The sequence below is a fragment of the Cygnus olor genome, chromosome 1 (genome assembly GCF_009769625.2).
Source record: "Cygnus olor isolate bCygOlo1 chromosome 1, bCygOlo1.pri.v2, whole genome shotgun sequence".
NCBI lineage: Eukaryota > Metazoa > Chordata > Aves > Anseriformes > Anatidae > Cygnus > Cygnus olor.
Window position 1 is genome coordinate 55444809 of NC_049169.1, and position 11345 is coordinate 55456153.

The 11345-nt window shown below is 52.1% G+C and overlaps 1 protein-coding gene across 1 annotated transcript; it reads left to right on the plus strand.

The window, feature by feature from the left end:
- The first annotated feature begins 32 nt into the window (after positions 1-32).
- ELFN2 (extracellular leucine rich repeat and fibronectin type III domain containing 2) lies at positions 33-8273 on the plus strand. Its single transcript, XM_040544794.1, is given in 2 exon segments — positions 33-1918; positions 1920-8273. Coding segments are annotated over 2 exon segments (2427 nt in total). The 5' UTR covers positions 33-409; the 3' UTR covers positions 2838-8273.
- The last annotated feature ends 3072 nt before the right edge of the window (positions 8274-11345 follow it).

An 11345-nucleotide genomic window follows, 5' to 3' on the forward strand; every position in this document is an offset into this window, starting at 1 on the left:
TGGGTGGGGGGGTGGGGGGGTGGGAGGACAGTGGAAGAAGTGGGACAGTCGCTCATGAGCATCAAAGAAGATTCTCTGTCCTCAGTCTGAATTTCTGTTTAGAAAAGAAGCACAAAGTGTTCCCTTCCAGACCACTCATCCTTGGTGGCAGCTTTTGGGTGTGCTGGAAGCAAACTGCATGTATCCTCCCTGCTCTGTGCTCCTGGCTTGACCCAGAGGGCAAGAAGAAATGATGGCGTTGACACCCAATAGGACTGGGGTGCTCATGCACTTCTGTTGCTAAACCCCTTTTTACTACCCCCCTTTCTCTTTCCTCTGCCCCTAATTTTCCTTTTGCTGTGGTCCTGGAATTCGTATTTTTTGTTACTTTTTTTTACTTTTTTTCTTTTTCTTTTTTTTTTTTGGCCTGATGAGGGCACCACTGCAGACCATGATGTGCCTGGGGTTGTGGGCAGCTGCCTTGCTCTGCTTGTTTTCCCCCGGCACTGTGCGAGGTGACTGCTGGCTGATCGAGGGGGACAAAGGTTATGTGTGGCTGGCCATCTGCAGCCAGAACCAGCCCCCATATGAGACCATCCCCCAGCACATCAACAGCACGGTGCATGACTTGCGTCTGAACGAGAATAAGCTCAAAGTGGTGCTGTACTCCTCCCTCAACCGCTTCGGCAACCTGACCGACCTGAACCTGACCAAGAACGAGATCTCCTATATTGAGGATGGGGCTTTCATGGGCCAGACAAACCTCCAGGTCTTGCAGCTGGGCTACAACAAACTCACAAATCTGACAGAGGGCATGTTGAGGGGCATGGCCCGGCTCCAGTTCCTATTCGTGCAGCACAACCTGATAGAGCTGGTCACCCCTACTGCCTTCTCTGAGTGCCCCAGCCTGATTAGCATCGACCTGTCGTCGAACCGTCTCAGCCGCCTGGAAGGCAACACTTTCACCAGCTTGAGCAATCTGATGGTGTGTGAGCTGGCGGGCAACCCCTTCAACTGTGACTGTAGCCTCTACAGCTTTCTTAACTGGCTGGCTCTCTTCAACAACGTCACCAAGAACTATGACCGGCTCCAGTGTGAGACGCCGCGGGAGTTTGCTGGGTACCCGCTCCTGGTACCTCGGCCTCACCACAACCGCAATGCCATCACCATCTTCCAGTCCATGTGCAGAGGTGGCACCATCCCCTCTCTCTCCAGGGTTAACCCCACCCCTTATACCCCCGACTCCCAGCGAGACTTGGATGAGGGCTCAGCCATCAGCCCTGGGGACTTCCTCTCTGTCAAGCCTCCAGCCTCCTCCACCACTGACTCCTCCTTCAGTCCCAGCATCAAGCTCCACGATGTCACCATCACCTCAGCCATCCTGATGGTAACCATCCCCATGCCCTACAGTAAGATGTATGTGCTGGTCCAATACAACAACAGCTACGTTTCTGACATTGCGACACTGAAGAGCAAGAAGGAATATGTCACTGTCAACAAGTTGAAGGCCCACACTGATTACACTTTCTGTGTGGCCTCCATCCGCAACAACAGGCGCTACAACCACACTTGCCTGACCTTTGCAACCAGGAGCAAAGGCAGGGAGGACCCCATTTCCAGTACTTCCACCACCACACACTATATCATGACCACCCTGGGTTGCCTCTTTGGGATGGTCATTGTCCTGGGGGTGGTGTACTACTGCCTGCGGAAGCGGAGGATGCAGGAAGAGAAACAGAAGTCCCTCAATGTCAAAAAGACCATCCTGGAAATGCGTTATGGGTCAGATATTGATACCAGTACCATGGTCCATCCTTCCCAGAAACTGGGTGAGCCACCAGTGATCCCTGTCTCACGGATGTCCTCCATCCCTTCCATGATTGGGGAGAAGTTACCCCCACCAAAGTCAATGGAGGCTGGTATGGAGACCCCCAAAGTCAACCACTAAAGGCAACTACATTGAGGTGCGGACTGGTGGTGGGGATGGTCTGGAACGGACCCAGCGGGATGAGGACCTGAGGGAGCTTGACAATGGGCAAGGCTCAGCTGCTGAGATCTCTACTATTGCCAAGGAGGTAGACAAGGTCAACCAGATCATCAACAACTGTATTGATGCCCTCAAGCTGGACACGGCCTCTTTCTTGGGTGGTGGGACTGGCGTAGACTCAGACATGGCCTTTGAGTGCCAGTCCATACCTGCCAGTTCCTCGGGTGGGCTAGAGCGGCCCAGCTTTCTTTCCCCACCCTACAAGGAAAGTTCCCACCACCCTTTGCAGCGCCAGCTCAGTGCTGATGCTGCCGTGGCCAGAAAGACCTGCAGCGTCTCCTCCAGTGGCTCCATCAAGAGCGCCAAGGTCTTCAGCCTGGATGTGCCTGACCACCCACCACTGAGCAAGTCTGACTCCAAATACATTGAGAAGGGCAGCCCACTCAACAGCCCTTTGGATCGTCTTCCCTTGGTGTCCCCGGGCGCCATCCACCACTTGGAGGTCAAGCCTTCGTACCACTGCAGTGAGCACCGACACTCCTTCCCGGCCCTGTACTACGAGGAAAGTGCTGACACCTTGAGCCAGCGCGTGTCGTTCCTCAAGCCACTCTCCCGCTCGAAGCGAGACTCCACGTATTCCCAGCTCTCCCCCAGACACTACTTCTCGGGTTACTCCTCCAGCCCTGAGTACTCATCGGAGAGCACCCACAAGATCTGGGAGCGATTCCGGCCTTACAAGAAGCACCACAGGGAGGAGGTTTACATGGCGGCTGGGCATGCCCTGCGGAAGAAAGTTCAGTTTGCCAAGGACGAGGATCTGCATGACATCCTGGATTACTGGAAAGGAGTCTCTGCTCAGCAGAAGCTGTGACTCTCCCCGTATTCTTTTCCTAAGGAACAATACAAACAAGACCCCCCCCCACAACCAGAAAAAAAATGCCCCTTGACTGTGAAAAATAAACCAACAACAAAATACTCCCGACAAATACAAACTGACAGAATTGTTTCTTAAAGTGTTACAACACAGAAAAACTCTCCACACACAGACACACACACATATGCCGAATTGTCTCTACTGTGTTACGGGGACCATTGTTCTGCCTGCAGATGGTTGGGAGGAGAGTCCTGCTCTGACACTGTGGTAACAAACACTGGAGTGCGGTGTGGGTGCACTGGGAGGGGGTGGCAGTGGTGGCAGGGGATGGGCAGGGACAGACACTCACCGGGCATGGAACTCAGCTGTGAACTATTGCTCTTTCTGTTCCTCTTGCTGCTTGAGAGATGATTTTTTGTTTTAGTGGGAGGGAGAACTTCGGTTTAGAGAGCTTCTCTGCCCACTTCCTACACCTACTTTTCCAAATTTCTGTCACATTAGTTTCCCCCCCCCCCCCCCCCCCCATATCCTTTGGCAGTCGAGGCTTTTCTCTCTCTTCTGTCCCTTTGCCAAGTTAGGTGGGATTTGTTGGAAGAAGTTCTCTCACTCCTTTTCCTTTTCCTCTTCCCTACCCCATCTCCCTAGGCTTGCACTTTTTGTCTAGATATTTCAGGAACCTCCATCATCCTCAGAGGAAGGAGAGTGTGATGGACAGGAGGTAGACTTGCCACACAACAGGCTCTGTGACCTTGCTGCTCTCCCCTCTCCCCTTCTCCCACCATGCTATTGATGTTGAACACCAGTGATCCTGGAGTGATAGGCCTGCTTAGAGCCAGTTATCTGCCAGTCCTGAGGGGGTATGTCTGTGCTCTTTTGCACATCAAATCAGGTCCTCAAGGAAATGTAGATGAGGAGTCATGAAGGTCTAGTCTTTCAGAGGTGCAAAGGGTTCCCATGTCTTCATGGGTGTCAGTCATAGGTCATGGGTCCTATCATTTCCCACCATGCACACCCATGCTGAGGCTGACCTGAGGAGTAGGTTTGGTACACTGCTTTACCTCCCTTACGATGAGGAAGGACCTGGAAAGGAGCTAAGCAGAACAACTTGTATGTGAAACTTCTGCAGTTCTTCCCAGCTGACTTGCATCATGTTGGGAGAGGGGGTAGAAGAGCATCAGGACATCCTCCTTGCTTTCCTCAGGAGAGCTGAGTGCAAAAATAGGGTTTCTATTGCTTAGAAAGCACTGGTGTTCATAGGAAAAGACACCGAGTGGCTTCCACTTGCATAGGCCATGGATACTTTGGCATGATAGGAGGATAGCATAGGGTGAAGGCAAAAGCACAGGAAATAAAAGGGATGTGAGAGTGGGCCTGGGAGCAGCCCAGTAAGGTTGGCTCCAAGAGAAGCTCCCTTTGTGTGTGCAGCCATATGGTATGCTGGATAGAGGATGCTGGCCTCTGGATAGCAGTGTTCCTCTGAATACTTAAGAGCCCTTAATACTTAAGAGTCAGAACAAACTTACCACCTCCTAAATCCTCCACCTCCTCACAGTTAGCGGTGACAGACTTTTCTTAGGGACTCTTTAACATCTTGTCAAAAAACCCACAAGTTTTCCTTGCTAGGTCCCAGCCTCTCTCCCTTGGATAAAAGAGCTGCCACAGTGTTGGGAATGAGCATATTGCCCTCTCCACTTCATCCTGTTTCTGAGCAGCCCAACAAAGCACAATCGTGGCACCCTCTCTCCCAGAGTTTCCTTGTCAGGCAGGGGTGGCTGCCTGCTGAGTGCATCTTTAGTGCATTTTTTATGCAGCACTGTGGGCTTCCTCTCCATGAGCTGCACACCCCAATCGCTCTTGACTATCGTTCACACCTACCAGGATGAGAGTGAGGGCCTGTGCTGTGTTGGCCTTTCCCAAGTGGCTATTTCCTTTCTGAGGTGCTCCTCTGGAGCTCCAATGTGTTTGGGGGCCCTGGGAAAACGGGTGTGAAGTACCTTCTCTGGGAGTTGTTTACGTGCTGCCTGCACATTATCTGTCAGGTAATGGTGTTGCCAGCTCTGGCAGCTGGTTTCAGTGCTGGAGGTAACATAGCTTCATCTTCTAAAAGTGAGGAGGAGCAGTAGGCAGAGCCTGGTGTGCAAAAATCAGAGTGGTACACCTCAAGGTCTAAACCTGTGAAGATCCTTAGCATCCCTTCCTCGTAGGGATGCTGAGAGTAACAATCCTAAGCCAGCTCTGGATCCTATAGCCTCAGCCTCCTTCACTGTCAGCCACATTCCCCACAGCCAGAGCATCATCTTGCTTTGAGTTCAGAGGTATCTGTGGGACTGACTCCACCCTGTAAGAGTCAGTGCAATGCAGCAGAAGGGTGTGTGTGCAGAATGATGAAGGACATCGCTGCTGCTGGGTTTTTCCTCCATGTTGGGACAATGCAGCAAAGCAAGGCAGGCAAATGCTGTGAGAGGTGCTTAGGCACAGCAGAGACCTCTCCAGCTGCCATGTGGAACAGGCCCAGTGGTCTTCCAGAGTGGCAGCTGTCCGAACTGGAAAGACTAATGGCTGGGGCACAGAATTGGACAGGAACAGGAGGATGTCAGGCACAGGGGGATGGAGTCCTGTTCCGCTCCCCACCTCTTCCCTCCCTGTGCTTCTCCCCTGCTTTATGGTCTTGTAATGAGTTCTGCTCATATAGGTTTTTGGGGGAAGCCTTAACCTGTAATGGTTTCTGCTCCCTCTGCTCATCACCCCAGCAAGGCAGAGTGGTCAGGAATACAAGTGTCATCAAGCCCTTCTTTTGCCTGTGGTAGGGTAAGGCTGGGTGCGGGGGCTAAGCCATTTCTCTCCCCACTGTAGCCCTCCACTCCAAACCAGTGGGTGAAGTTTGCACAAGATGGACTGTTCTGTGGGAGGAAGAGGGCAAGGAAGGGGAACAAAGTGTCCCACCTTCCTTCCTCCTCCCTTCTTCCTTGTCCTGCTCCTTCCCCAGGGATGAGGGCTCACGAAGTGATGCCAGCCCTGTTGGAGGAAAGCAGATTTAACGTTTATTTGCATGATGATTTTACTGTATTTTTCTGAGCAAACCCTGTTGTATATGTGCCAGTTTGTTGGAATTTAACCTCCTCCCCAAAGTCTCACCCATCCTTGTCCCTGTTTTCCGTGCACCTTTCCTTCATCCCTGATGTGATTTTATGAGAGACTCCTGCCAGTTTGGGAGGGAACACAACCCCAAGAGATCCCAACCCAATTAGCCTCATAAAAAGCTCCCCCTCCTCTTTTCACTGCCCCTTCCCCTTGCCCTAAATGTGGTCTCTTAGCCGCTTTTCAGGATTGTGTGTATGAAGGGGGATGTGTTGTATACCAAAGGCCTGTTCTTTCTAGTGGTCATCATTTCTCCTAATTATTTAGAAAAAGGAGTGAGGTCCATCGAGACAGATCTCATAAGAGAAATGGTCACTACCATCCATCTGCTCTGGTTTCACCTTCCCCAGATCTACAGGCAAGGCCATTCTTGGGGAGCAAGGACTACCTCACCTGAAGAGAAGCCTCTGTCACAGTAAAAGCTTGATTTGGAGCCTGGTGCAGTCGCTGGAAGACCTCCCACCACCTTCCTCTCATTGATTGCAGGAGGCTCTGGGTCAGGTCTGTCCTACTCCTCCCCTCCTGTGGGTGGCCCTGGCAGAGGGCAGGGCCTGATGACAACTCTAAGACCTCCATGGTGGGAAAAGGCTCAAAGAAAGCCTGAAGTCTCTAAGCCCTCTATGGCCGGCTCACCCCTGCCTTCTCCCAGGGCAAAGTGAATCCATGGGGCAGAACCAGGATCAGCCCCCTTCACATTTTATTTCTGGGTTGGTGACTCCCAACAGGGAAAATCAAGGGTTTAGTTCGCCTCACTGAGAAGAGCGGAGGGTGAGGAATGAGAAGGGATGCTGACCTGCCCTTTCCCCCAAGAACAGGCCCAGGGGAGCTGTGCTAGATTCCCACACCCATGAGAATGAACATGAGACCCTAGGTGTGCTGTTCCCATGGTGCAGAGCCCTTCCCCACCCCTGCGGGTGCTGCCCCAGCTCCTGCTCCAGTGCCACGTTCCCCTCGCCCGTTCCCCACTCTTCCGTGCTGAATAAATCCCTCCCGAGGCAGGTGTGAAATATTCATGACTGACAAATGAAGATTTATGTCAGGCTGAGGAGGCTGTGTGTTTGCAATGCTAATCACCTGCCTTCCTGGAGGAGGCTCTGCCAGGAAGGCTTGGGGGAAGGAGGGGGAGATGCAGGAGGGAAAAAGGAGCCAAGGAAGAGAAAGAAGGGGCAGAGACAGCAGTGAGGAGGGTCTGCTGTACTGAAGGACCAAGGGATGGGGGGCGCTAGGAGGAAACAGGGAGGGAGGGGACAGAGAAGAGGGATAGGATGGAAGGAACAGGGAAGAGATGGACGCACATGGAAGAATAAGAAAGAAAGGACCAGTGAGAGAAAGGACTGAATGCACAGGCGGTATAGGAGGTGGGGAGTAAGTCAGTGCCTGAAGAGAAAGCTGGACAGACTTCATGATGAGCTGTGGCCCCTCTCTGTAGGGCAGAGCTCAGCGCTACAGGTCGGGCAGCTGCCACACAGGCAGGAGCTGGAGCCACGGCCCCGAAAGCACATTTGCCATGCTTGTTGCTGACCGGAGAGCTCGGCTGCGTCTGGAAGCACCCACGGCCTCTGGGTGAACCTGGAACTCCCCTCCTCCCCACAGCCACCACCTCCTTCGCACAAGCTGCATTCATGGCCACGTCCTCTTGCAGGAGCCAGCCTGCTGCTGATGTCCACCCCTGAGCAGGAGGGAGCATCTTCGGGGTGACTCAGTGTGGGAAAGACACTGAGCGCCACCCTCCACCGGGCGGGGGTCTCCGGGGCTGGAGGATCCTGCCCCACCTCAGCTGCCTCCTCCCTACCCTGGTGAGGCAGGTTTTTGGGGTTTTTTTTGCCCAAAGAAGGGGCAGAGGGGGGTGTCTGTTGCCTCCCCCATACACACACACGCACCCTGTCCCTCCAGCCACTTTGCTCTTGTGCTGTGAGGAGCTTTCTTCATCTGCCTCCCCATTTCTTCCCCTGCCTTGTGCTGTGGGAAGCTCTCCCTATACCTCTCCCCATGCAGCTCTGGCCATGGCAGCTCTAACCCACCCCCATTCAACCCTTCTCCTCTTTCCCCCTCTCACGAGTCCCCCTTTCGTCCGCCCCATCCTCACGTGTTTGGCTTGGCCTTCGCCTCCCCGTTACCACCACCGCCACTGTGAGGCCTTGCTCTTCGGTGGCCTGCTCCCACCGCCTGCTCTCCCCCTGTCCCTGGGGGGAAGAAGGAGCCGGCTGGGTCAGGCAAGGTCCAACCAGGGCTGGTACCGCTGGTCCATCCACAAGCACAGCACCTGGGGCGAGGGGGTGGGAAGGGGTGGGCAGCTGTGGGGGGCAAAGAACCAAGGGGGGGGCTCCCCTTGAATGTAAAGAAGGGCCTCGGAGGCAGCTGCTGGGACTGGCTCCTTGTGGCCTCTTTGGTGTTCTCTTTCCGCAACAACCCTGTGACCCCCCCTGGTGTGTATGGACACATTTGAGTTGGAGTTATGTTCCTTTCTCTGTTCTTTTATTTTTTCTTTCGTTCTTTTGGATTTCCTCTTTCTTTTCTCTTTTTCTTTTTCTTTTTCTTTTCTTTTCCCTTTTTTCTTTTTCTTTTCTTTTCTTTTTCTTCTTTCTTTTCCTGTTTAAACTGATGGCACGAAATCGTTTTTCCTCAACTCGGAGATTCCTGTATGGAGAAAATCAATTTCTATATTTGCAATAATTTCTTATTTAAAAAAAAAAAGCAACAAAAAATCCAAAAAACAACAAACAAAAAATATAAAAAGCTGCTTCTGAGTCCGTTTGTCCCAGCCTGTCTTGCACAGGAGGTGGGATGGGATGGGAGGAACGGGGTAAGGGGGAAACTGAGAAAGCTGGGTGAGGGATGTGGGAGAAGGATTCTGGACATCTGCTCCCCACTAATACACTTTTCTGTGCACTTGGAGGTTGCCTTATTGTGGAGCACTGTTTGGATGCATCTTCAGTTTTGCTGAGTCCTCAGTTCTCTCATGATGCTGGTCCTCTACTGCTCAGCACCCATCTCACATCCCATCCCAGGCATGCATGCACCACTGCCTGGGTGTAGGACAGAGCTTCCTCACCCATCAACAACACCACAAATCCTCAGCTGGTGGTAAGAGGCATCCTCTGCCAAGCTCCAGAGCTGTCCAGAGAAACTCACTCCAAGCCAGGTGATTTGCCATGGGTTAGTGACTAAGCAATCTGTAACTAATCCACCAGCAGATATCCTGATCTCAGCTCTTCCTAAGCATCAATATTTCAAGGCAAGAATACAGCTAGCAATCTGTGTGTTATTGGTGCATTTATACACATAATTAGGCCAATTTGTTCATGGTGACATAGCAGCTATTCTCTTAAATGTCTTCTCTCTTCTCCAGCTCCTGATTTTTCTCATTTCTAGTCTCTCCAAGAGTGGTAGTGCTGCCTGGCTCAGAGATTTATGTCTTTTGCCCTTGCATGTCCAGCTTTGATCAAACAGTCTACGGTGGCTTCTGAGCTTCCTTCTTGGAGGCAGCTGCTAGGCCTAGCTGTTCACAGCCTCTGTTCCTGGAGCAGAAAAGGGCAGAAATAAGCAGTCGGGGGTGGGGAGGTGAATGTGAATATGGACACAACATTGACTTTCAGCTCCTGGATATATATGCCACAGAAGCTGCAAGTGTTATTAATGCTTGAATTGATTTTAGAGCAGCCTTGGGGGCAGCTTGCCACTACAGGCAGATGCTTCACAGTCTAATGTGTTCTTCCTTGGTCCTGGGAAGGATGACTGAGTGTAGGAAGGAATGGTTCTGGGCTCTGCGTCTCTAGGGGATGGACAATAATGCATAACAAAGAGGAGCTCTGCTGGGGTTCATTAGAATTTCAAGTGCTTGGTGGAAAGTTGGATCTTTGGGTCAGAGAGGAATTCCTGACACCTGCATCTCTGCAGTGCAGGGATATGGGCCGTCAGAAACAGGGAATCTCAACCTTGAGAGGAATTAATGCAACAACTTTTAAACTGGTGTAATCTAATTCAGTAGAGTGCCCCCATGCTGTTTATTTGTTGCTAAATTCAATTTTGTCTCCACAGTCCCTGCATTTTGTCTGGGTGCTCTGCCACAGGGATGAGAAAGGACAAGATGTATTTGCAGCTGCTGTGTGGGGGGAGCAGAAAGCTTTGGGAAGGAAAGACTGTCAGGGCTGGAGAAGTCACGAATGTCCTGAAGCCAGGCAGAGATTTTTGAATCTCTGTGTTGGGGGCACACTGGAAAGACAGTAGTCAGCCAGTGATGGTATTTAAGTAGCCTTTGGCTGACTCCAGAGACCCTGGGATTTCCTCTGCTCTCCACAGGGCTGTGTGAGTCTGTGTGCCTCTGGGGAAGGGACGAGGTGTCAGCGGCTTCGGAGAGTCTGCGTTGTTCTCTCAAGTGCCTCTGAATACGGCTGTGTCCAACTGATGCAGTCCCTGCAGCAAACCATGGTGACCTCCTGCCTCCTGAATCCACTTGGTGCACCACGGCAGCTGCATCAAGGGGGGGGAGAAAGGCCCAAGTGCTGTGTTGGGAGCAGTGAAGTGGCTGCAGGAGACAGTGTGATGGACGAAGTCAGCTGGGTGGCCAGTGTGAGCTCACTGAGAAGAACACTGCGCTTTATAAACCCATGTTCTAGGCTGGCTGCAGACTCAGGAAAAACATACTGTGTTGTCTTGTGCTTGGTGTCCTGCTGTCTTGCTGTCTTGGTGCTTGGTTCATGCTGTTTCAGTTCTTTATCATCCCCATGAAGTTCAGTAACTTATCCAAGCAATCATTTGCTGCAGCCAGGAAGGGCTAACTTAGCCACAGAACCTTTTGCTGGAATCATATCAGAGACCTGGGATCCCTTTGTGTAATGTGTGCACACACATGTGCATATGTGTTGTGAAATGTATAGGCAATGTGGGCAATATTGCCCTCTCCTGGACTGACTGTCTGGACTGGAAGAGCACCACTGGTGGAACTGCAGCCTGACAGATGAATTCTGTTTCCCTGCTAGGGTAACATCCTCTGTGAGCCTTGATTTCCTTTCCACATCCTGCTGGCTGTTATAGCCAGGTCAGGTTGGGGACTAACTGTTCTCTGGAGCTGCAGCACCTGGGGCACCCTGAGCAATCTAGGCTCCTCAGGTTCAGGTAAGGTCTAAGGGAGCATGATGAGGAACCTGCCCCCTCCAAACAATGTCATCTCCAGTGGAAACAGAAACCAACAGCTCTGAAGGCAGTGAGGAACTAGATGAGGTATGAGGGTCGCACTGCTGCTATTGTCCCACTGCTGATGTATTGGTCTCCTCAGAGGGAGGAGCATTGCAGTCTGGGGAACAGTCAGGCCCACATCTCTCCCCAGGCTTGGGTGTGCTCTTAATTAACACACAAAGCCGTGGGTCT